General features: G+C 34.5%; 1 protein-coding gene across 1 annotated transcript; it reads left to right on the top strand.

The window, feature by feature from the left end:
- The first annotated feature begins 15,100 nt into the window (after positions 1-15,100).
- On the top strand, positions 15,101-18,517 carry LOC142518827 (uncharacterized). Its single transcript, XM_075621645.1, has 6 exons — positions 15,101-16,213; positions 16,288-16,508; positions 16,937-17,156; positions 17,637-17,722; positions 17,822-17,913; positions 18,014-18,517. The coding sequence occupies exons 1-6, from the start codon at positions 16,118-16,120 to the stop codon at positions 18,241-18,243; spliced, it is 945 nt and encodes a 314-aa protein (XP_075477760.1). The 5' UTR covers positions 15,101-16,117; the 3' UTR covers positions 18,244-18,517.
- Positions 18,518-22,191: the final 3,674 nt, after the last annotated feature.

The following is a 22,191-nucleotide window of genomic DNA, read 5'->3' as shown; positions in this document are numbered from 1 at the left end:
ATGTATAATTGAAAGAATTCTTTTGTAAAAGTATAATATATACTCACACATCTTTGTGAGTGAGTGGTGAGAAATGAGAAAACAATTAATAAACTTTTATTGATTATTAAAAATGGTTAATTACAAGAATACAACTCCCCTAAAAAAAATATTTATTGAAAAAAGAAAAAAAAAGAAGTAAATATATAACGGACTGCAAAATACTTTATTCATTGTAATTTTTTTAGATTTGATTGATGTACTATCAATGTGTTCTAAAAACATCAATATTGTGTTAAAAAAAAAAACAAACAAACAAAAAGATTTGTTTGTGCTAGATAAGTTTCAAAGGTAGTCGGATGTATCCGTTATATAAATTTATATATATATATATATATATATATATATATTATGATAGAATGTTTGGATAAAAAATTTTATGTTATTGTAAAATTTTGCAGTCACGTTATTTAAAAAAAAACAATAAAAAAATGGTGATTTTATTCTTTGTAAATTTTTCTATTTTGTTTTCAATATTAGTTTAATTAATTGTCTGCTTTAATACTTAGCCTTTTTCAATGAGAGTTAATATTCATTCCAACTCCATGAGTGAAAACTAGTCATTCCTTAAACATTTTGACCTGAAAGAATATATGGAGTTGATGCTTTTACAATAATATTCTTGATATTATACATGTTATGGTGGGTGGTGTGAATTATCTTTTTGACTATATTGTTATAAAAAATTTAGAAATTTAAAAAAAAATTATATATATATTGTTACTTTATATATTATGTGAAAATAAGAATAATAATAAAAACACATTTAATTATATATTATTATATTAAACAAAAATATATATATATATATAAATCGGTATATGGTTTTATTTTTAATAAATATGTTTGTATTTGAATATATAAAAGGAATAAAGAATCTAGGTTGTGATTTTCCGATAAATTTTATTACTAAGGGACTAGTAATAAGATAGTGTGAGGGTGTGATGAAACTTAAAATTAATAATTTATTATATGTTAAAACCTGTATTTTAAAATTTAAGTTTCATTAAAATTATAAAATTATGTTATTTTAGTATTGTTTGTTTATATTTAATTGTCTTACTAAATATGTTTTATCTTCAGGTTTTCTACGTGTTGGTAAAATAATGATAACTCAAGCTAGAAAATTCAAATGGTGGTGACTCAAATATGTTTGGAATCCTTGAGAAATTATCTACAACTTTGCAGAAGACATGATTGCCTAAAAAGTTCATTAAGATGATCAAATTGTGCAAATATCAAAAGGAGGACACATTTACTTTTACTATGACCAGCATATAGTAAAAAAATCATAACTATTTCAATATTTAACCAAATGAGGTGAACCAAGTAGCTAAATTCATCTACAGACAATTCCCCACATGTTTGCCGTTTTGAGCAGAGTCAAATTCGGTGATTAAAGTTGTGGAACAAAGCATTGAAAGAAGGGACATGGAATTGAACTTGGAGGAGACAAAGAATACTATTGCAACTACATGGCATTAAAAAATTTTTGACCCTTTCTCTCATTAGGCCTATAAATAGAGGCCTTGTGCTAGCTTGAGAATCATTCTATCTCATTGTAAAATATAGTGTGAGTGTGTATCAAAGTTCTAAGTTCCAATATATTTTCTTTCATGTTCTCAACTATGAGTGATATTTTAGTGTTGATCAAAAGTAAGTTTATGGCAAGCTAAATCTATTATGTCAAGGTGAAGATGATTCATTCTTGGTGAAGTAAGATTGTTTATATTTTGTATATTCTTTCTTTATTTCTTTTCATTTAGCTAACTTATTTTTATTGTAGGTATAAAAATGAATTATTTGTTGTTATCAATTTACATCAAATGCTTGATACCATTAAAGTGGTTATCTTGATTTGTTGTTTAATTTTGATACATTAAATATTTCATCACTTATTATTATATATATATCTATATATATATATTTATATAATAATATCATAATATTTCATTTAGACGATAGCGTGGCTCTGCCGGTTGTTCTAAATGAAATATTATGATTTAATACTAACATCTAACAATCTAACATTTACTTTATCGCAACTAACTTTTATTTTTCGCATCTAAATTTTACTTTTCCGCAACTAACTTTTACTTTTCCGCAACTAACATTTACTTTATCGCAACTAACTTTTACTTTACCTCAACTAACTTATTAAATCAATATATTTCATTTAGGCAATAGCGTGGCTCTGCCGGTTGTTCTAAATGAAATATAATGATTTAATTTAACATTTACTTTATGCAATTATTTAGTTATATAGTTATAATTATAATCATAGGTACCATATATAAAATATCGGTTAATTCGGTATTTTCTGTAGTGAGAACTATATTATATTATGTGTGTGTTTAATTTTCTTGGAACCATTATTTATGGTGGTTTCTTTTGTTTTACTTTTAGTTAAACAATATTACATAAACCAAGAATAAATCCTCAAGCCTTGACAAAATTTATAATTTGTAAACTTCATTCTTGCATTTGGTAATCTATAAATTAATAAATTTAAACTCAAAATAACCTCTCAGAGGATCGATCTCGTACTTACGAAATATATTACTTGCAGACAACCTACACTTGGGTGAATTATTATTTAAGTAGTTGCAGCGCGCCACTAGGATTCGGCCTCCATAGTACAGAAATTCCAGCCGCCGTTCGGTCATGCTCGAGGGCCTTAGGTGGTCTGGTCTAGGTGGTTTAAGGGCTGATAGGATACGGTTAAGTCATTGTTCATGTCTTAGAATGTTCGATTAAATTTATAGGTGATTCGGGTTAAAACCGGGATCCCGTTCCAAGTTGTATAACGAATTAGAGAAATTAATGCATGGGCATGAGTTTATGTCTGGGAAATGATTATAAATATGTTTTGGAATGTTTGAAGGAATTTTGTTGGCCTCGAGTCAAATTTTTTAGGTCCAGGGGTAAAACGGTCAATTAGGGTTTTCAGGGGCAAAATGGTCAATTTGCACCCGATTTGAGTTAGCAATCTTGGCAGCATCTTAATCACAATTTGACATGTTTTAAATGTTTATGTTACCGCGAACAGGTCTTTTTATGGAAATATGAAAAATACGTGCATGCTTGGTTTTAAGGAAATTTACATATATGCATGATTTTTATAAGTGATGAATATAAGGATATGTTTTCAAAGATGAGCGTTGTTTGTGACTAATATGACCACAAACATGTATGGCCAAGGCTCGGTGGATGGGTAAAATTGTAGCTAATGTCCCTGCCACTAGGCACCACAGTATTACGTTGATGGATCCATCGACTAGAGCTTATATGAACAATGATCTGAATTCAAATAAAGAAAATGAACATGTATATGTTGATATGATGAGACGTGTTTTGCACACATTATGCTTTGACATGATATGATTAAGCTCATGTTTTAAAGATCATGAAATGTATATTAATTACTATCTTTACATTATTGCATGTTATGTATATGCACATGTTATAACGTTACAGGTGTGTTGAGTCTTTAGACTCACTAGGTGTGAATGACGCAGGTGACAATATTGTTGAGCTGACTAGAGGCGCCGAAGACTGAGTAGGCGGGGCTGGATGTGCACACGTTAACCCGAGGACCATATTTACCGCACATTATGTTTATGAGTTAGGAGTGATCATGGATATTTTCATACACTTTCGTTTTTACATGTCAATGGTTTGTCGGGATTTTTGCATGCTCCACATTTGATTTATTTTACACAATAGTCTAGAGTTTGATCCTCGAAATTAAAATTTACCGACTAACTCCGGATAGCAACTCCTCATGTCCCTCTCAGTTTCCCAAGTAGCTTCCTCCTCCGAGCGATTTAGCCACTTGACTTTGACCATTTGAATAACTTTGTTGCGAAGTCTTCTTTCTTGCCTATCTAGAATTTGTATAGGTATTTCCTAGTAAGACATATTCAGAGTCAATTGCAGAGGTTCATAATTTAGTACATGTGAAGGGTTCGACATGTAATTTCACAATATCGAGACATGGAACACATTGTGTACTCCGGCTAGCATTGGTGGCAACGCCACTCTATAGGCTAATGTTCCAATCTTCTCCAAAATCTCAAATGGTACTATGAACCTCGGACTGAGCTTGAATTTCTTGTCAAATCTCATAACACCCTTCATAGGTGCTATTTTCACAAATACGTGGTCTCCTATGGCAAAATCCGAGCTTTCTTTGTTGCTTGTTGGCGTAGATCTTTTGTAGGCTTTGTGCAGTCTTCATACTATCTCGGATTTTGTACTAATACCTCTGTTGTTTGCTTGATCAAGTCTGGACCAAATTCCTCTCTTCCACCAACCTCGTCTCAATGTATAGGTGATCTACACTTCCTTCCATAAAGTGTCTCGTAAGGAGCCATTCCTATGAACGATTTGTAATATTGTTATATGTGAACTCCACTAGAGGTAACTTTTGTTCCCAACTTCCTTGAAAATCAATCACACAAGTTCGGAGTAGATTCTCCAAAATTTGAATCACTCTTTCATATTGACCATCGGTTTGAGGATGGAATGCTGTACTGAATAACAACTTTGTCCCCATTTCTGCATGTAAACTCTTCCAGAAAGACGACGTGAACCTCAAATCTCTGTCAGAAATGATAGACTCTGGAATCCCATGCAGTCGAACTATCTCTCGAATATACAGCTTTGCATATTGTGTCATGGTGAATGTCGTCTTGATAGGTAAAAAGTGCGCTGATTTCGTAAGTCGATCAACTATCACTCATATGGCATTGTATCCCTTGATAGTTCTCGGCAGTCCTACAACAAAATACATAGTAATATTTTCTCATTTCCACTAGAGAATAGGAAGCGGCTTAAGCTTTCTGGCTGGCCTCTGATGCTCAGCCTTAACTTTCTGGCATGTCAAACACTCGGACACAAAACGTAAGATGTCTTGTTTCATAACTGGCCACCAATACAACAACTGTAGATCCTTGTACGCCTTCGTACTTCCAGGATGAATGGAGTACGGGGTATTGTGAGCTCCCTTAGTAATAATCTCTCGCAGTGAATCGCAACTAAGAACCCATAGTCGATCTCGATATCGAACTATGTCATCCTCCTCAAATACAGCTTCCGACCCTTAGTTTCATCTCTCATTCTCCATTTTTATGACTGCTCATCAAAAAAATGACCTCTCCAATTATATCCCTCAGAGTCGACTGAAATGTCATAGCAGCAAGATTGGGGGCCTCTCCCCTTGCATAAACTGCGAGCTATAATCACTGAATCTCGGACTACAGTGGTCTTTGAAGTGATAATTGAGTAATGACTGCTGTCTTTCGACTCAATGCGTCCTCTACTGCATTAGATTTTCCCGGATGGTATCTTTTACCAACTCTAACCATCTTCGGTGCCTCATATTCAACTCTTTTTGGGTGAAGAAGTACTTCAACCTTTTATGGTCGGTGAAAATCTTTCACTTCTCCCCATATAAGTAATGCCTCCAAATCTTCGGTGCAAACACTACTGCTGCAAGCTCTAGGTCATGAGTCGAGTAATTGTTCCCATGAACCTTCAACTGTCTAGATGCATAAGCAATAACTCGGTCATTTTGCATCAGGACTGCGCCTAAACCAAGCTTCGAAGTGTCCGTATAAAGAATATACTCTCCTTGCCCTGATGGCATGGACAGAACAGATGCTGAAGTCCAGGCTCGTTTTAGCTTCTCAAAACCCTCTTAGCATTCGGGTCCCCAAATAAATTTTGCATTCTTCTGCGTCAAAGCGGTCAAGGGTACCGCAATAGTAGAGAAACCTTGAATGAACTTTCAGTAATAGCCAGCTAGACCCAAGAAACTATGGATCTCAGTTATGCTCTTCTATACTGGCCATTATTTGACTGCCTCGACTTTGCTTGGATCAACCTCAACTCCATCTCTGGAAATGATGTTGCATAAAAACGCCACTCTCTCGAGCAAAAACTCGCACTTGCTGAACTTAGCGAATAACTTTCTATCATGCAGTATTTGTAGTGTCGTTCTCAAGTGCTAACTATGCTCCTCTCGGCTCTTTGAGTAAATCAGAATGTCATCTATGAATACTATGACGAATTGATCAAGATACGGCTAAAATATAGCGATTCATGAGAGCCATGAAGATCGTCGGCTCATTGTTCAAGGCATGACCGTAGACTCGTAGTGCCCATATAGAGTCCTAAATTTCAGTCTTATGAACATCAGACTCTTTCACTTTCAACTGGTGGTATCCCTGACGAAGATCTATCTTAAAGAAAATCGATGCTCCTTGCAATTGATCAAACAAGTTTTCAATTCTAAGCAAGGGATAATTATTCTTGATGGTGACTCTATTCAGCTCTCGATAATGAATGCAGAGTCGCATACTGCCACCTTTTTTTCTTCACGAATAATACCGGTGTGCCCCACAGAGAACAACTAGGGCGAATAAAACCCTTGTCCAATAATTCTCGAATTTGATCATTTAGCTCTTTCATCTCGGTGGGTGCTAGACGATAGGGTGCCTAGCATCAACTCAATAGCGAATTCCACTTCTCGGTCTGGTGGAATGCGAGAAACGTCCTCAGGAAAGACGCTAAGAAAGTCTCTGACGACTTCAACATCCTCTAGCTTCTGACTGATAGGAACATGCGTTGAAGTAACACATGCTAGAAAATCTTGGTAGCCTCGCTTCATAAGATTCCTCGTACAAATATAGGATATGATGTGCAGCATTTGCTTGTTTCTCGCTGCCTCAAAGATAAAAGATTTCCCACAGGTTGGTCGAATAGACACTGACCTCTGCCGAAAATCTATCAAAGCTCCATTCAGTGATAACCAATCCATGCCAAGTATGATGTCGAATTCAGGCATTGGAAGTACGATAGCCTGACCACATCTTTTGCAAACAAAGCTCTAGATTCTTCACAATGCTCGAAGTGACCATTTGATCACTGGAAGAAATAGAAACTTTGAAGCCCAATCTCATATCCTAGGGTCTAATATTTAGTTTCTTGAAGAATGTCTCGGATATGAATGAGTGTGTAGCTTCGAATCCAGCAATGCGTAGGTAGCTAACTAGAAATGAATATCCTTCATGCGGCGAATACACCGTCAAATCTATTCGTGTTAAAACTTAAGGAATTTCTATCACTATTTTCCCAAAACTTTTCGAAAAGCATTTCAGCCCCATCAATTTCGAAAATTTCATTTTAACTCCTTAGGTTTACGCAAATGGCATTTCCAACCCTCAAAAATTTTGAATTCTACAATTTGGGCCATAAACTTTCGGAAATTATTGGTTTAACACCTAGGATTTCGAAAATTGTGAAAACGGCCCCTAATTACCTAAGATTTGAAAAACAGCCTCTATACTTTTAAAATTTGCAATTTAGTCCCTGAATTTTTGAAAATTCCATATTCATCCTTGAACTTTCGGTTTATCTCAATTTATGTCCTTGGACTCCTCAAAAATTTGGATTAGCCCCTAGAATTTTGGCTAGTACAATTAAGCCCATATAGGTTTTGAATTTTTTTCAATTTGGTTCCCCTAATTTCGAAAATACAATGCATGCCCTTATTCTCGTTTTTTCTCAATTTCAAGCCTTAAAATTCCTATTTGGATTTAATTCATTTTTTTTCATTATTAAGGCTTATATTTTATTCTCAATTTCTATCATTTTCAATGTCACCTCCTTAAATCCAATTATAGTATAGCATGAAACCTATATCTTCTAGGTTCTTCATTGACCCAATCAATCCTCATAACCAATTTAACATTTCATAAAATAAAAGAAATATAAAAATATTAAATAACTAGGTTACCAGTGATTAGAGTCGTTTCTGGATCCTCCTCGGCTTCTACAGCATGCATCACATAAGCTCTCCCAACAGTTGGTCCCTTTCTTCCTTGGGCAATCGCTGGCCTCATGTCCCTCTTCCTTGCATATGAAGCACCTATATGATCCTCAAATGAACTTGTCATAGTATAAGCGATTGCACTTTTTGCATGTTATCTATTCAGGTTTGGTGCTCCAGGAGGTGGTGGCTTTTGCTGTCCCAACTCTTTACATTTTCCTTTGGGATTTTGTTGCCATTGAGCTTTCGGAGGTCCCGTAAATTTCCTCTTGACTGGCTGATATCTCTGCTGGTGCTGCTGCCTCTTGCGCTGCATCTCAAAAATATCTTTCAGGGGCTTGCTCAGCTTAGAATGCACAAGCAGTGGCAGCTGAATAATCTGTCGGTCGCATCATCATCACATCACGGCGTATGGTAGGTCGAAGGCCATCCATAAAGTGCCTTAATTTCTCAGCAGCATCCCTAGCAATAAGGGGTACAAAGTGACAACCACTATCGAATCTCCTAACAAACTCAGCCACAGTCGTGTCATCCTAATGGAGAGTCATAAATCCTCTCTTTAGGCGCCCTCGGACGTCGGCAGTAAAATACTTCTCATACAAAATGTTCTTGAATTGCTCCCAAGTGAGTGTGGCAAGATTGACTCCATGCTCAGCTCCTTCCGACCAAAGAGAAGCGTCGTCTCGCAGCATATACGTAGCACACCTAACTCGGTCAGCATCTCTCATATTCAGATAACGAAAATGCATCCTCTAGAGATCGAATCCGACCCTCATCAGCAAATAGGTTCGGTGGTGCCAGAAAATTCGTTACTACCCAGCCTCCAAAACTGATCATGCATATCGTGTTGCGGCCACGAAGCATGTTGTGCCTGCTGCTCAAAGAAACATGTCATGCCCTCTAGAACACGAATAATAAAATCCCCATTAGGAGATGGGGGTGCATTCCCTTGAGTTTCCCCATTAGTCTCAACTTGCCTATTGGTAATAGGTGCACGTCTAGGAGGCATTATATCTGAACGTTTTTCAAATTCTAAACATAACTAACATGCATTTAAATCTAAATTTCTAATCATGCAGCATATACCCCTTTTTGAGCAAATTTAAGCATATATAACATTAACCTCAAAAAGCTTTTAAACAGGTAATGTAAAAGTATAAACCACGTAAACATGCATGTATCATCATAAATATCATGTAAAGCAATTAAACTTACAAACTTGAGGCTTCATGACTGAGCTTTCCGGAACTGGCAGTGGAACAACCCTTTGCAGGAACCTTGCTTTGATACTAACTGAAACGTCCACTACTTGTATTTCTTTAAAATATATTAGAACTTTTTTTTTCCTTTATATTTCATTCGGTCGAAATATACATAAATATTTTTTAAAGTACTTTCGCATCATCTAAAATAAACCAACCAACTATTTTCTGAAAATCCAAAAGAAAGTAATTCAAAGCATAAAATCGTAAATGTCAACCTACCTAAACTAAAATTATTTCAAAAATAAACTTAACTTTTAACTTCTTCTCAAAAGCATCATAAGTCATAAAAATCTTTAAAGTAATCATAACTCCTAAAGGTAATTTTTCTTGCGGAAATCTAGCGACGATCCTCAGGTTGTGTGCACCTTCAGTCCAGCTAGTTCAACCACCAAGACCTCCAGCAATATCAACCTCATGCTCACATGCATCGATCACACCTAGTGAAGTCTATTGACTCAGAAAATCTTAATCATGATAACAAGTAATACATATACATTCACAAGCAACAATGAAAATACTTTTAATAAAACAGCTTTTCATGAACATAAACTTTAACATTTTCTTTTCAACATATCATATTTCGTTTCATAATATGCATATACATTTCCCATTTATTGAATTCAGATCCTCAATTGTGACTTTCGTATTAGCTGTAGGTCGATGGATCCATCTACGTATTTCCACGGTATCGGGTGGCGGGTACATCACGCTCTCACCTGTCAACTGAGCATTGGCCTTACATATCATCGTATCACCGTATTAGTCACAATCATTTCACCTCCTTCAACTTTCCATATTTCCATCACTTATAAAAATTCATGTACATATAAATTATTTTTCTTATAAACCAAGCATGCAACATTTCTTTTAGTATTAACATTTCATCATAAAATCACATAAACATTTTAACATTTATTAAAGCATTCATGGAACTGCGGACGTCTAATATTTTTCATGTGTAAAATGATTGTTTTGCCCGTGAAACCCTAACTTTCCCAATTTATTTTTATACCTTAAAACGACGACCAAACCATTCCAAAGTTAACATGAAACCTTAAAATACACCCATAAATATTTCTTAGACATAAACTTAGGCTTCTCGACTAATTTACAATTAGTTTTTAAACATAGACTTACATCTCGGTTTTGACTCGTATTGACCCGAAACTTCACCAAAACTTACCAAACTTGAACCAAATATTATAGACGCCTAAATAAAGCATATATGATTCAAACTAGTCTCATTATGCCATTGGACCAGCCTAAACCAGCTCCTAAATTTTGTCCCAACTTTTTCGAAAACCCTAGCTTCCTGACCTATCCTTCCCTTCGCCCTAGCCCTTAAGCGAGTGGACCAGTGCCTCATTGACCCTCCTAGGACCTATACCAAGCCCCTTAAGACCTTCCTAGTCTAGCCCTCACGAGCCATGCACGAGGACGTGCATGGTTTTCTCATATATCTCACGGTCGCGGCTAGGTGGTACCCTAGTCGTGCGCCCTTCATATCCTAACTTCCCCAGACTTGCGTGGACCACCATGGATCGAGGCTAATACCCCCTACCCTTTCCTGTAAGGCAGCCCGCGTAGCCCCCTTCCCTTATCCCACGAAAAATCGAACCCTTGCCCTATTATCCCAATTTTTGTTCCAGCTTGTTTCCCTTGCAACCAACCCTTACTTATGCATCTAGGGACCCTTAAACGTGTGGTGAAACTTCCTTTTCCAAAGACCTATGATGGCAGCCCCTTCATGCACTATTAACAAGAGTTTTAAATTATAAAAACACATGTTCTAAGCATAATATGACATAAAAATGAAAATAAATACAAGGGAAATATATTTTTCATGCAAACATGCTTCAAACATATAATATGGTGTGATAGATGAGAAAAAATAGATTAAGGCATGCCTTTGTGTTTATTACGCATGAAAAATTAGTTGAGATGCGAAGAACGTCAACGTAAGGAGGACCTTCCTGAATTTCATTCCACTTCATGTGATTTTCCCTTGAAATGTGTGGTGTGTGCCGTGTTGTGTGGCTGATGGAGAGTCCTTGTATTTAGAGGGGTTGGAGCACGAGTTGTAGTGTTTAAGTTTAGGGTTTTAGGGCTTAATATTTGATATATCACACAAGGTGCAAGGTTGGGTCCATTAACCTAGTATAATAGGCCCATTAAGCCCATAAGTTATTATTTATAATATTTTATTTAGGAAAGTTTGTAAAATAATAGACGAGTTCTCAAAAAGTCCTTATTTTTCTCGAAAATCGATTATCATTTTAAAATACGACTCGGCGTATAAAAACACCAAAAACGTCTCATTTTCAAAAATTCCATTTAAAATACACCATACATTAAACAATTAAAAATAATTATTTATTAAAAATATTTTCCCTTATATGTTCACCAGTCTCCATTCCTCGATTGCGTCTCAAATAATCGTCAAAACACTAGTTTTATGCATTCATGTAGAAATGTACTTTTTAAACATGCAAACATGCACATCATATTAATTTTATGCAATTAAAACCATTTAATTAGTCATTTTTTCATTTTTCCTAGATTTGCATACAGTTAGGTTACATTATCGTATTTTTGGACCTTACACAATGTCAGTTGATTAGCAAATAAGTGCGGAAATAAATTAAACGGACAGATTAAAACAAATCAAATAATGGCTTGGTGAGGTGAACTTAAAGTGGAAAGTATGTAGGCTTGTTTCTGGATGTTCGGAGAAATCAAGCTCCTACGTCACCCCTTATTTCTTTTATAAGGATCACGCTAAAAGGATTTGGACAGTACAAGTAATTTGCAAAATCCCAGTTCAGTTTGGAATTAAAAATTTCCGAACTGAAACTCCTAGTACACCTCAACTGAATGAATAACAGTATATAGACTGCTATCAAATACAATGAATTAAGATACTATTATATCCTGGCACTTAATGATCTTCAATGATCAGATACAATTCTCTGTAAAGTATGCTCAACTGATAGAGTTTAGTTCAGATATTTGTATTGGAACTTTTCAAGTTCGCAATCTTGATTTTGATGTTAACAAAACTGTTAATTTGTGCTACTAATAATCTACATTATGTGCAGAAGCTAGGATCAGTCACGAGCTGTTAACATCGCAAACTGAGGACTCAACTGATCGCACAAACTGAATCAGTCTAACTAATTACGTCAATTGAGCAGTCCAGTTGTTTGTCCAGTTGCTAGGTGATTCAGCAGGAGAACCTCAAAAGCCTGACCAGCCGAAGGAGGGTTCACCTGATGAAGAAACCCAGCTGATCAGTTAAATGAGAGTGAAATCAGTTCAACTGATGAATCAACTGATTTCACCAGCCCAACTGAAGATCAGTTCAGCTGACCAGTTCGAAACATCATTCAGAATCTTTCAGTTGTAGATGAAGACAAACTCTTTATGAGTATTACAGAGATACACAAAGATACAAAGTAATTGTCCAGTCAAAATGACAATAATGGACGTTGCATCAGAGCATTAAAGACAAAATGTTTCAGAAGGGCAGTCGAAAAGTCGAGAGACAAAGTCCAAAAAACGAATTCAAGATGCAACGGATACAATAATTAAGTCTCACTGTACGATGAGTTTTCCCGCCTATATAAAGAAAATATCAGTGAAGAGCAACAATATAGACACAAGAAGCTTCAACCAAATACGAGAGAAAAGAAAGGGCACGCACATTGCACATCAGCTTTCAGAAGCAATCAGCCTAGGGGGAACTCTTCACAGTCATATCAGCTTAGATTAGAAGCTTATTTCCCTCAGTGTGTGGGAACATATTTGTTCAGTTCTCACACACACAAACACTCCCACCACCACTTAAATACAGTCGTGCACAAAGATGTTAAACTTGTGTATGTAGTTTTTCTCACATAGACGTAAAAGAAGTGTTGGCTGGAAGGTGCTTGCTTCAGTCTAGACTAGGAGTTCAGTTAGGCAATGGGTAAGTCCTAACCTGAGAGTGTTTGTACAAGTAGTTGTATAAATCAAAGTCTTCTAGTGGATCCTATCCGAGGTGGTAGAAGGGGTGACGTATGAGCAGTTGAAGTCTCTGAACATCCATAAACATATTTGTGTATTTAACTGATTAACTGCTGTTTTCAAACTGTTTGGATCAATTAGAGTATCTGTCAGTTCAGTTGTTACCATAACTGAACTGATGAATGCAAAAACTAATCTACCCTTTTTCAGTTATTCATTTTACATAAGTTAAAATGTTTTCTAATTTAACAGTCTTCTTCACGAAGGATTACTTCGAGTTTCTTCCGCTTGGTTTTAAAACCAAAATCGATTTAAGTCATCGGTCTTGACATTTTTAGAACACGAGCTATTGCAGCTCATTGGAGAATGTAGTGTTTGAAATGCCTTCGAAGGCACTAGCACACTCGATCCTTCAATTTGAAAGCTTGAATTTGTGTAAAAAAAAATAAACAAAACAAAACATAGTTTTTTCTTACTAAACTGAAGTCATTCTCTATTTGTAGTATGTGAATCAAATAGTCTCGAATTTAAAAAATGATCCGTTAAAAAAGGAGATGCCTGTTGGCTTTTCTTTTGTTCACATCATTATCTTACAATCGTACATTGTTGTAGTCAGTTTTGTACGAAAAAATTATTAAAATTAAGTTTCGCTTTTCTAGACTTAAACTGTTGTTTTTGAAACTGAATCATGAAAAGTGATAAATTGATAATAGATAGTTCAATTTGGCTCCGAGTTAGTTCTATTCGACTAGTCCAGTTTATGTAATTCAGTTTAGGTTATGGACATAGTTAGTTCTCTTTGATTTGAAGTTCAGTTTAGCTTAAATCAATTTTGTCTTAATTATTTGTTAACATCAAAACATAAAAGTTATATTCCGACAATTAAAATATATGTTTGGATAAGATATTTTTAAAACTTTTTTGAAAAACATTTTGGAAAAAGTGTGAGTATAGTTTTTGAAGAACAATTGAGATGTGTTTTTTTTTTTTTTAATTATTTTCAGAAATGAAGGACAACAATAAAAATCAAAACATATTATTTTTTAAATGAAAATTTATTTTTATAGAATAATGTCCAAATGTGTATTTGTCCTTAAAACAACTTTCAAAATATTTTATAAAAATTTGTAAAAATATTTTTATTGAAATGTTTCATGAGTACTTGTCCAAATAAAGTGCAAGAGATCTTATCACACGATAGTTACGAGACCAATTTTTCTCCCAAATGGATTGATCCCTTAGCTTAATTTCATTACTATCGATAGACTAGTTTTATATCAAAATTCAGTATATCATATATATTTATATGATAATAAACTTGTCAGCACATAAATTCGTGTGAGACCTCAAGATAATTTTGTGAAACAGATTTTTAACACGATCTGACTCATAAAAAATTATTATTTTTATGTTAAAAATATTATTTTCTTATTGTAGTTATGGATTAGTTCAAGCATTCTCACGAATATATATACGTGAGACCGTATCATAAGATACATATCCAACGATAATATGTGTTACATATAATGATCATATTTTCAAAATTTTATAAAAAAATATAGTAATAACTAATAGTTTAATTTGCTAAAAAATTTAATCCAGGAGATAATATTGAATTAAAAATACATAAAGATTATATGATATTTATCATATAAATAAATATTTTTAACAATTTACCACTCCATTCATGTACAAAGGCTATGTTTTCACAGATATTTAAAAAAAATAGTGAAAAATCAAAATTCAGAATCTATTTTACATTTGTTTGATGAATATATTAATATGTTATAAAAATTTATTGAAAGTAGCTAACATAATAATTTATAAATAGTTGTAGATCGGTAAAATATATAAAAATAATAATAATATAGACATGAAAAAAGAATTCTAATATAAATCAAATTAAATGAATAAAAAATTGTAAAATCATGAGACGAACGTATGGCGCAGCAGCTGCACCAGTTCAAAGAATACCAGCGAAACAAAATCAATAAATTCAGAGTTAAATGGCAAAATCTTTCGGTGGAGAAAGATTACAAAAACAGATGAACACATGTTTGATGTTCCATTAAATGCGACATTCCCACATCTTCTTCTCGTGCTCCGGCGTAATGGTTTCTTGAAATTTTCTCTCACACACTTGCATAACATATATATTCGCCTCAGTTTCAGGGTGTGACCGAATTCCCGGTGTCAAAGTAAAATCAGTTCTGCGAAGAGAGTTGTTTGCTTTTTGGGAAAATTGGATTCCCTTTCATCAAAAACCATTGATTTCTGTTGACAATCGGATATAAAGAGAGCCGTTGATTGTCATTTTCTTGGCTAACAAAACGCCTGCTTTGTGTTTCTTGGCGTGACACTGACGTCTCCCCGAAGCTTTTAGTTACACTTACTTCCTCCAGTGTTTATCCCCCCACCTTTCGTGCGAACAACTGGAAATCGTGGGAAAAGGAAGAAGGGTGTGTTTTTCCTTTGCAATTTTTTTTATCTTGAATAGCTCTATGGGTCTGTTTTAGATTGTTATGGAATTAGTGGGTGGCAATTTTCTTGAAGAAAAAAATCCAGGATTTCGTTGGACTTAGATATTCTCTTTGGGATTCGACCTTGGAGCGAGAATTTTGCCTGAATCCGGCTTTTCCGGCGATCCGAAATCGGATAGAATTTGGAATTTTCGGTGTTATACTTTTTTTAGAGAAGGGAAAGTGATATAATAGTTTTGTGACGTTTTGCATTAGTTTCTCCAAACGTCAAAGCATAGTAGTCCTTGTTTCGTAGACAGGTTTTTGCCATTTTCTCCCGCTCCAAAAAAAAAAACTAAGAAAATCCCTTCGATTTCTCTCTTCCTTTCCCAACAAATTCCTCCCTTTTTTTCCTTTCTCTTTGTCTCCCTTCATTTATTTCTCTGTTTCGGAGAGAGAGCCAGAGCAAGTCTCTCTCTCCCTCTTTGTATTTTTTCCTTCGTTTGGAGAAAATCATGTTGGTTTTTGACAAGGAGGTTTCAAAACAAACCAATCTTGAACGCTTCTTGAATTGCACGACACCCGTGGTTCCATCTCAATTCTTGTCCGAGGTTTGTTCTTTTGGCTTTGTTTTGTAATTTTTTTTATTGTTGGTATCGTTATGGAATGTTGTTTTCTCTTGCAGAATGAGATGAGAAAACTTAATAAACTATGGCGTCCATGTGGAAGGGAAAACATCGACTACTTCACATTGGGTGATCTTTGGGATAGTTTTGATGAATGGAGTGCATGTGGGCTTGGAGTTTCAATCGTTTCTGATACTGGCCAAAACTCATTCCAGTATTTTGTGCCTTATCTCTCTGCAATCCAAATTTTCACTAGCAATTCATCTGTAAACTGTTTCAGGTACTGTTGTTTCCAGATTCCATCAGTAAATTGGTTATTATTGTATTGTCTTGAGATATGAGTTGATCATCCTATTTTTGCTGAAACCCCACATGTAGAGTCTGATGTTTTCATGATTCTAAGCTCTTTATTTGAGCATTTGGTATTTGTCTTGTGTCTTTTTTAGTTTGATGGTTGTACAATCTTGGATTTGTTATCTATGATTATGATAATGATACAAAGATCTAGGTTTCTTGTCCCCAAAAGTGTTCATTTTTAACTAGAGTAGGCGTCGTTTTGTTAAGCTTTTTGTTACTTTTCTTTGTTCATCTGCTCGTATAATCAGAATATAGAATTGAGGTCTTTGGAGGGGTACAAGTTTTAGACTTGTGAAATGATCTATAAACTTGTTGTGGTCGTATAATTAATTATATATGGCTGGATTTTAGGGAAGAGACCGAATCCTTAAGTGAGACGAGGAATTCGTTTAGCGATTCGTTCAGTGATGAGAGCGAGAGTGAAAAGTTGTCGAGATGGGACGGATGTTCTTCGGAGGAAGGATTGTTTGAACCAGATAACTTCAATCATATGAATGACAGATTGGGCAATCTTTACTTTCAGTACTTTGAGACATCATCTCCTTATGGAAGAGCTCCGCTGATCGACAAGGTAATATAAGTTCTTGTTTAATTTTGCACCGATTAAATTTGGATGTATATTTCCAGACGATTCTTCCAGTTTCTACCGATTCGTAGGATTACTTCTTAGAAAATGATAGCAAATATCGACGATTCAAGTTGTTACAGGATATCATAGAATCAATTTATCTCTGTTTTATCGGCATTAAGTTAAAAGATGTGGAATATATGACTTTTGAAAATGAATCGACATGGAATATGTGTCTTTTTTAGGTTTTAGGTGACTTTATTCTACATACCCCTTCTGTGCTTTATTAAAAAAATGTATTTCTTACATTTAGATCGAATTTTATCGGACCGACCGACGTATATTCTCGCTTTTGTTTTACTAATATTTCTCTTCTTTGCCGTAAGTTGGCTCCAATATTAAACATAATTTCTTTATATTTATTACAGATTTGACTTATCAATCTTAGCTATATGTTGAAAATTCTGATTATTTTCCATTCAGATTCGTAACTTTACTCAAAGATATCCGGGATTAATGTCGTTAAGAAGTGTCGATCTTTCACCTGCTAGTTGGATGGCTGTTGCATGGTTAGTCTCTCTCCAGCCCTCTCCCTAAATGTTACTTTAATTTGATTTTGTGAAATGGATTTAGAGATTGTTCGTACTAACCAAAAGATAAAAATCCAGGTACCCGATTTATCACATTCCTACGGGAAGAACAATTAAAGACTTCCAAACGTGCTTTCTCACATATCACACGATTTCTTCTTCCTTTCAAGGTTGGTACTTAGTTCTAACATCTATTGAAATTCATCCTCATTTGTGTCTTTGCGTATTAGTCACTAGTCATTAACATTTATGATACACGAATACGTACAGATTCTGAAGATGATTCTGGGAACGAAAGACATGAAAAAGGAGAGACCATATCCTTGCCCCCATTTGGCTTGGCTACTTACAAGATGCAAGGCGACATTTGGATTTCGGGCGAGAGTGGTGGGGACCAAGAAAGACTCGTGTCCCTTCTGAGCAGCGCAGATTCTTGGCTAAAGCAACTACGGGTCCAACATCACGACTTCAACTATTTCATGGGAATTCGAAATTGCTGAGAACACTAGCTAAACAACCAGGGTGGTTTTCTTCGGTTATCCGGATGTCTATTTCGACTTCAGCACTGGTACAAAGAGTGACAAGCTAACGAACAACCTTTCGTTTTTCGAGTTTACAAGAACAAGATCAAATTAGATGAAGTAAGAGGAGTTGTAGCAGATTATTAATGAGAAAGAAGTGTTTCTTACCTGGTGCGTGTATTGTGGAAGGTGGCTGTACTGTACAGGAGTGTAATGTTTGTGTAGTTTTTTGTTTGAAAATTTTTACTTTTTAGCTAAAGTGAACTGTGTTAATAGGAAAATGTGGTGATTGATAAACAGGGAATTATAAATATTTTATTTTGTAATAATATAATATAGTTATTCAAATGTTTGGTTGATCAATAATATAAATCAAAAAACTTTAAAAAAAAAAAATTCTTTAAAATGACAACTTTACCCCTGTCATTAAATATTTATTTATATGTTTAACAATCACCATATAGGCTTGTCAAATTGGGTCAGGTCCGTCGGTCCGGCTCGCCCCGCCATAAAAATTGAGCGGGTTGGGTTGATAAAATAGCAGCTCGTTTGGGTTGCGGGCCAAACGGATTGAGCCCGTTTGGGTTGCGGGCTGGCCCGTCAAATTAGGGTCGAATTTTATATTTTTAAGTGTTAATAAAAATTCCTATTTCTTCTTTATTTTTTCTCATGTGTCTAACTTCAATCACTATGGTAAAATCTCTATGCTTCTATTTTTTTTTGAAGATGTTATACTCTTCAGTCTCCTCCCTTTTCTTAATGTTTAACTCGAATTAATCCAGAATTATCGAAATAATATAGTAAATAAAGTAATTATGTGCATTGTTGAACACATAATATTTTCTGAAATTTACAACCGTCTATTTTCTCGACTTTCTTTTATCTTCCAATGTTTCTCACTTTTTAAGAAAATGTGGATGGTAAGAGCTAGGTGCCTTGTGCGGACAAACCCTTAAGATCGTTAATTTTTGTTTTCTTGTGATGACAAACCCTTAAGAAACTGGAGAAAGTGTACTAAAAAAATTTGGAATTCACATTTAAAGGTTTCATTGTATTTATGGTTGGTGATATTACATGAGTTAATTTTTAGTACATGTGTACAATGAATCTTGTGTGAATTAGAATAGGCACTTTATTTTTTTATGGATTATGTTGATTGTCTTATGCTTTCCATGTCTTATTTCAATGTTTTTAAGTTTTTTATGAAACTATTTGACTGAAATATATTTTTCTTCTATGTTTATTTTAATATTGTTTAGTATTTTTTTAAAAAATAAATAATAAGCGGGTTGGCCCGCCTAATCCGCGGCCCAAGGTGGGTTGGGCTGGGTTGGCCATTTAGAGGCCCGTCAAAATGGCGGGCTGGCCCACCCCGCCCCCCCTAATGGCGGGTGGCGGGTTGGCCCGCCCCGTCAGTCCGTTTTGACATGTATAATCACCCATCTGCCATCTATTCCCTCCAACTCTCCTTAACCTTTCACAGCTTGTAAATTGTGCACTTCCATTCTGTTTACCTAAATTTTCATTCCATCAGTAATGAAAATGATTATTTGATTTATTTCGATTACAATATTTGAAATTATGGATTTTAAATCAATGAATACAAATCTGTATGAATTGTTTGCATGAATTAAATTCGGACGGATTTCAAGTTATTCAATTTTTTTTACGAAGAAACTACTATATTTCGTTATTAGATAGATAAACTATGGATTAAAGCTGGAACTGCACGTGAAAAAAGTTAAATCCATTCATATACTATCGGGCCCAAGGATTTGTGCTTGAATAAGACTAATGAACCAAATGTAAGTCATGGTTAGTAAAAAAAACTATCACGTCTTCATCCTACAAAACAAATACCCTAAAAAAATTTCAAGTTTTCTACGAACGTTTCATGGGACCACACAGTGTACTGTTTATAGTGTCGACGCCATACACATAGCTTGAATGTTTGAGATAGTCGACATAGACATTGTTGTTTAATATAAAAGCATTAAATAGATGGAGATTTTGTGAATCAAATATGGGTGTTGTGGAAGTGTTAACACAACATGCAACAAAATAATATAATTTATCATACCATTAATCTTTAATGAATAAAATAAGAAAGAAATAATAATACACAGTCTTGTAAAGAATGTCCTTAGCAACATTATCTAAATTTGTCTTCTTTTTATCTTCAATTGTCTACTCATCGCTTGACTTCTCGATGCGATCAGGTGCTCCATCAATACAGTATTTTCCTTCATTATTCCATCAGTTATGACGTATCATCGTCTTCTGCAGCTAGATGAGTCTGCATTCTACAATCATCGAATTCCTCTCTGGAAAACATATGAATTTTATTGAATGAAAATATGATTATCAAATGAGTGTTTGGAAATATTTAAGACAAGATTTTAACCATTCTGATATTATTTGTTAGGATCGATTAATATAAATGATGTTTTTAGAAAGGGGTTGAATAAACACTTTGATTTTTGAGATCTTTTATGATATGAATCAGTTCTTTAAGGAATTGATCCTGAAATTTTGTATGTCAATATCGATCAGTTAACTAATAATAGTAGTGCAGAAACAAACTGAAGGATATATTGAATATTTTGGCTATGATATCTTGATAAAAAAATGAATAAAATTGACACGAATAATTTTATGGATATTCATATACTTCAACTGCTCATATGTCACATCTTCTATCTCAAAGATAAGAATTCACTAAAATACTTTGATTGATTACGATGAACTGTAATAACCCACTTCAGTTGAACTTAAACAATGCCAAAATGAAACTCTTAGTTTTTATTATCATTTATCAGTTGATAACTGAATAGTTCAAATAAGTAGCCTGAATATTACGAATAAATCAATGAGGTATGGGCTAGAATTTGTGATTTGCAAACTGAATAAAATCGAAAGTGAATCGCAACTGAATGATTTGTTCTCATTGTAGTAGTTCGTGGATTGTTAACCTCTTTTCCAATTGAACTCATCAGCTATATATAGTCTTCGATTTCAATGATCACATTGAATGCATTTAATGATTAATATCCGTTGAATCGTCTTTTAGTCCATGTAGATGACTTTTTCTGAAAGAGGTACGATGTATCATAACGTTCTGCTTTGGTACGGACTGACAGTTTGTCTATTGAGATTCAAATTTTAACTGATGACGTGGCTAACTGATCAGGAGTTAAACTGGTAGAATGATCAGTTCAGCTGAACTAGAATTTATTTCTTTTTAGTTTGAATGGTCCAGTTCAATTTTTGATTAAGCTATACCAGTTCTGCGAATAACACATTCAGTTCTTCAAATCTGATATCAGTTCGTCAATATTTGATTCATCAGTTTGAGATTTAATAAATCCTTTGAGAACTTTAGTCTGATTATTTTAGTTCTATTTGGTCAATTAAATTGCTAAGTCTCCTTCAATTCAGTTACACTTTACTAGTTCAGTTCAGGTCTTTTGATCGGTTATTGGTCAGTTTGTAAAACTCTGAAACTAATAAATTCCAACAATAGTCTACCACTTGAGCCTCATAATGTGCAATAATCACTTTGGCATTCTGAATTTGTTGAAATCCAAAATCGATCTTTGATTGTTAAGCTTCGGTTCAAATTTGATAAAATTTGGTTAAGTTTCGAGTCCATACGATTGAAAACCGAGAAATACGCCTAAGCTTAAAAACGAATCGGGAATCTATCAAAAAGCTAAGTTTTAAGCCTAAAGAATATTTATGGAAGTGTTTTAAGGTTACAAACTGAAGTTCAGTTACCAACTGAACAAATAATCACTCCCTCAGTCCAGGAACCAATAGCTGCTACTGCCTTGCCATCAATCAATCAGCTGCTTCCTGAGAGTTTCTTTATGTCTCAAGCCACTCTTTAGATTTTTGTTGCTCAAAAGACTGCCAAGGTATTAAGCT

This window comes from Primulina tabacum, chromosome 11 (genome assembly GCF_025594145.1).
Source record: "Primulina tabacum isolate GXHZ01 chromosome 11, ASM2559414v2, whole genome shotgun sequence".
Classification (NCBI taxonomy): domain Eukaryota; kingdom Viridiplantae; phylum Streptophyta; class Magnoliopsida; order Lamiales; family Gesneriaceae; genus Primulina; species Primulina tabacum.
This window is presented reverse-complemented; position numbering and strand designations above follow the sequence as displayed.

Bases quoted from the DNA above. Each gene is read 5' to 3' on its own strand.
- LOC142518827 (XM_075621645.1), top strand. From the start codon at position 16,118: ATGTTGGTTTTTGACAAGGAGGTTTCAAAACAAACCAATCTTGAACGC. The intron at 17,723-17,821 runs GTTAGTCTCTCT...ATAAAAATCCAG, and splicing joins AGTTGGATGGCTGTTGCATG to GTACCCGATTTATCACATTC. The intron at 17,914-18,013 runs GTTGGTACTTAG...GAATACGTACAG, and splicing joins GATTTCTTCTTCCTTTCAAG to ATTCTGAAGATGATTCTGGG.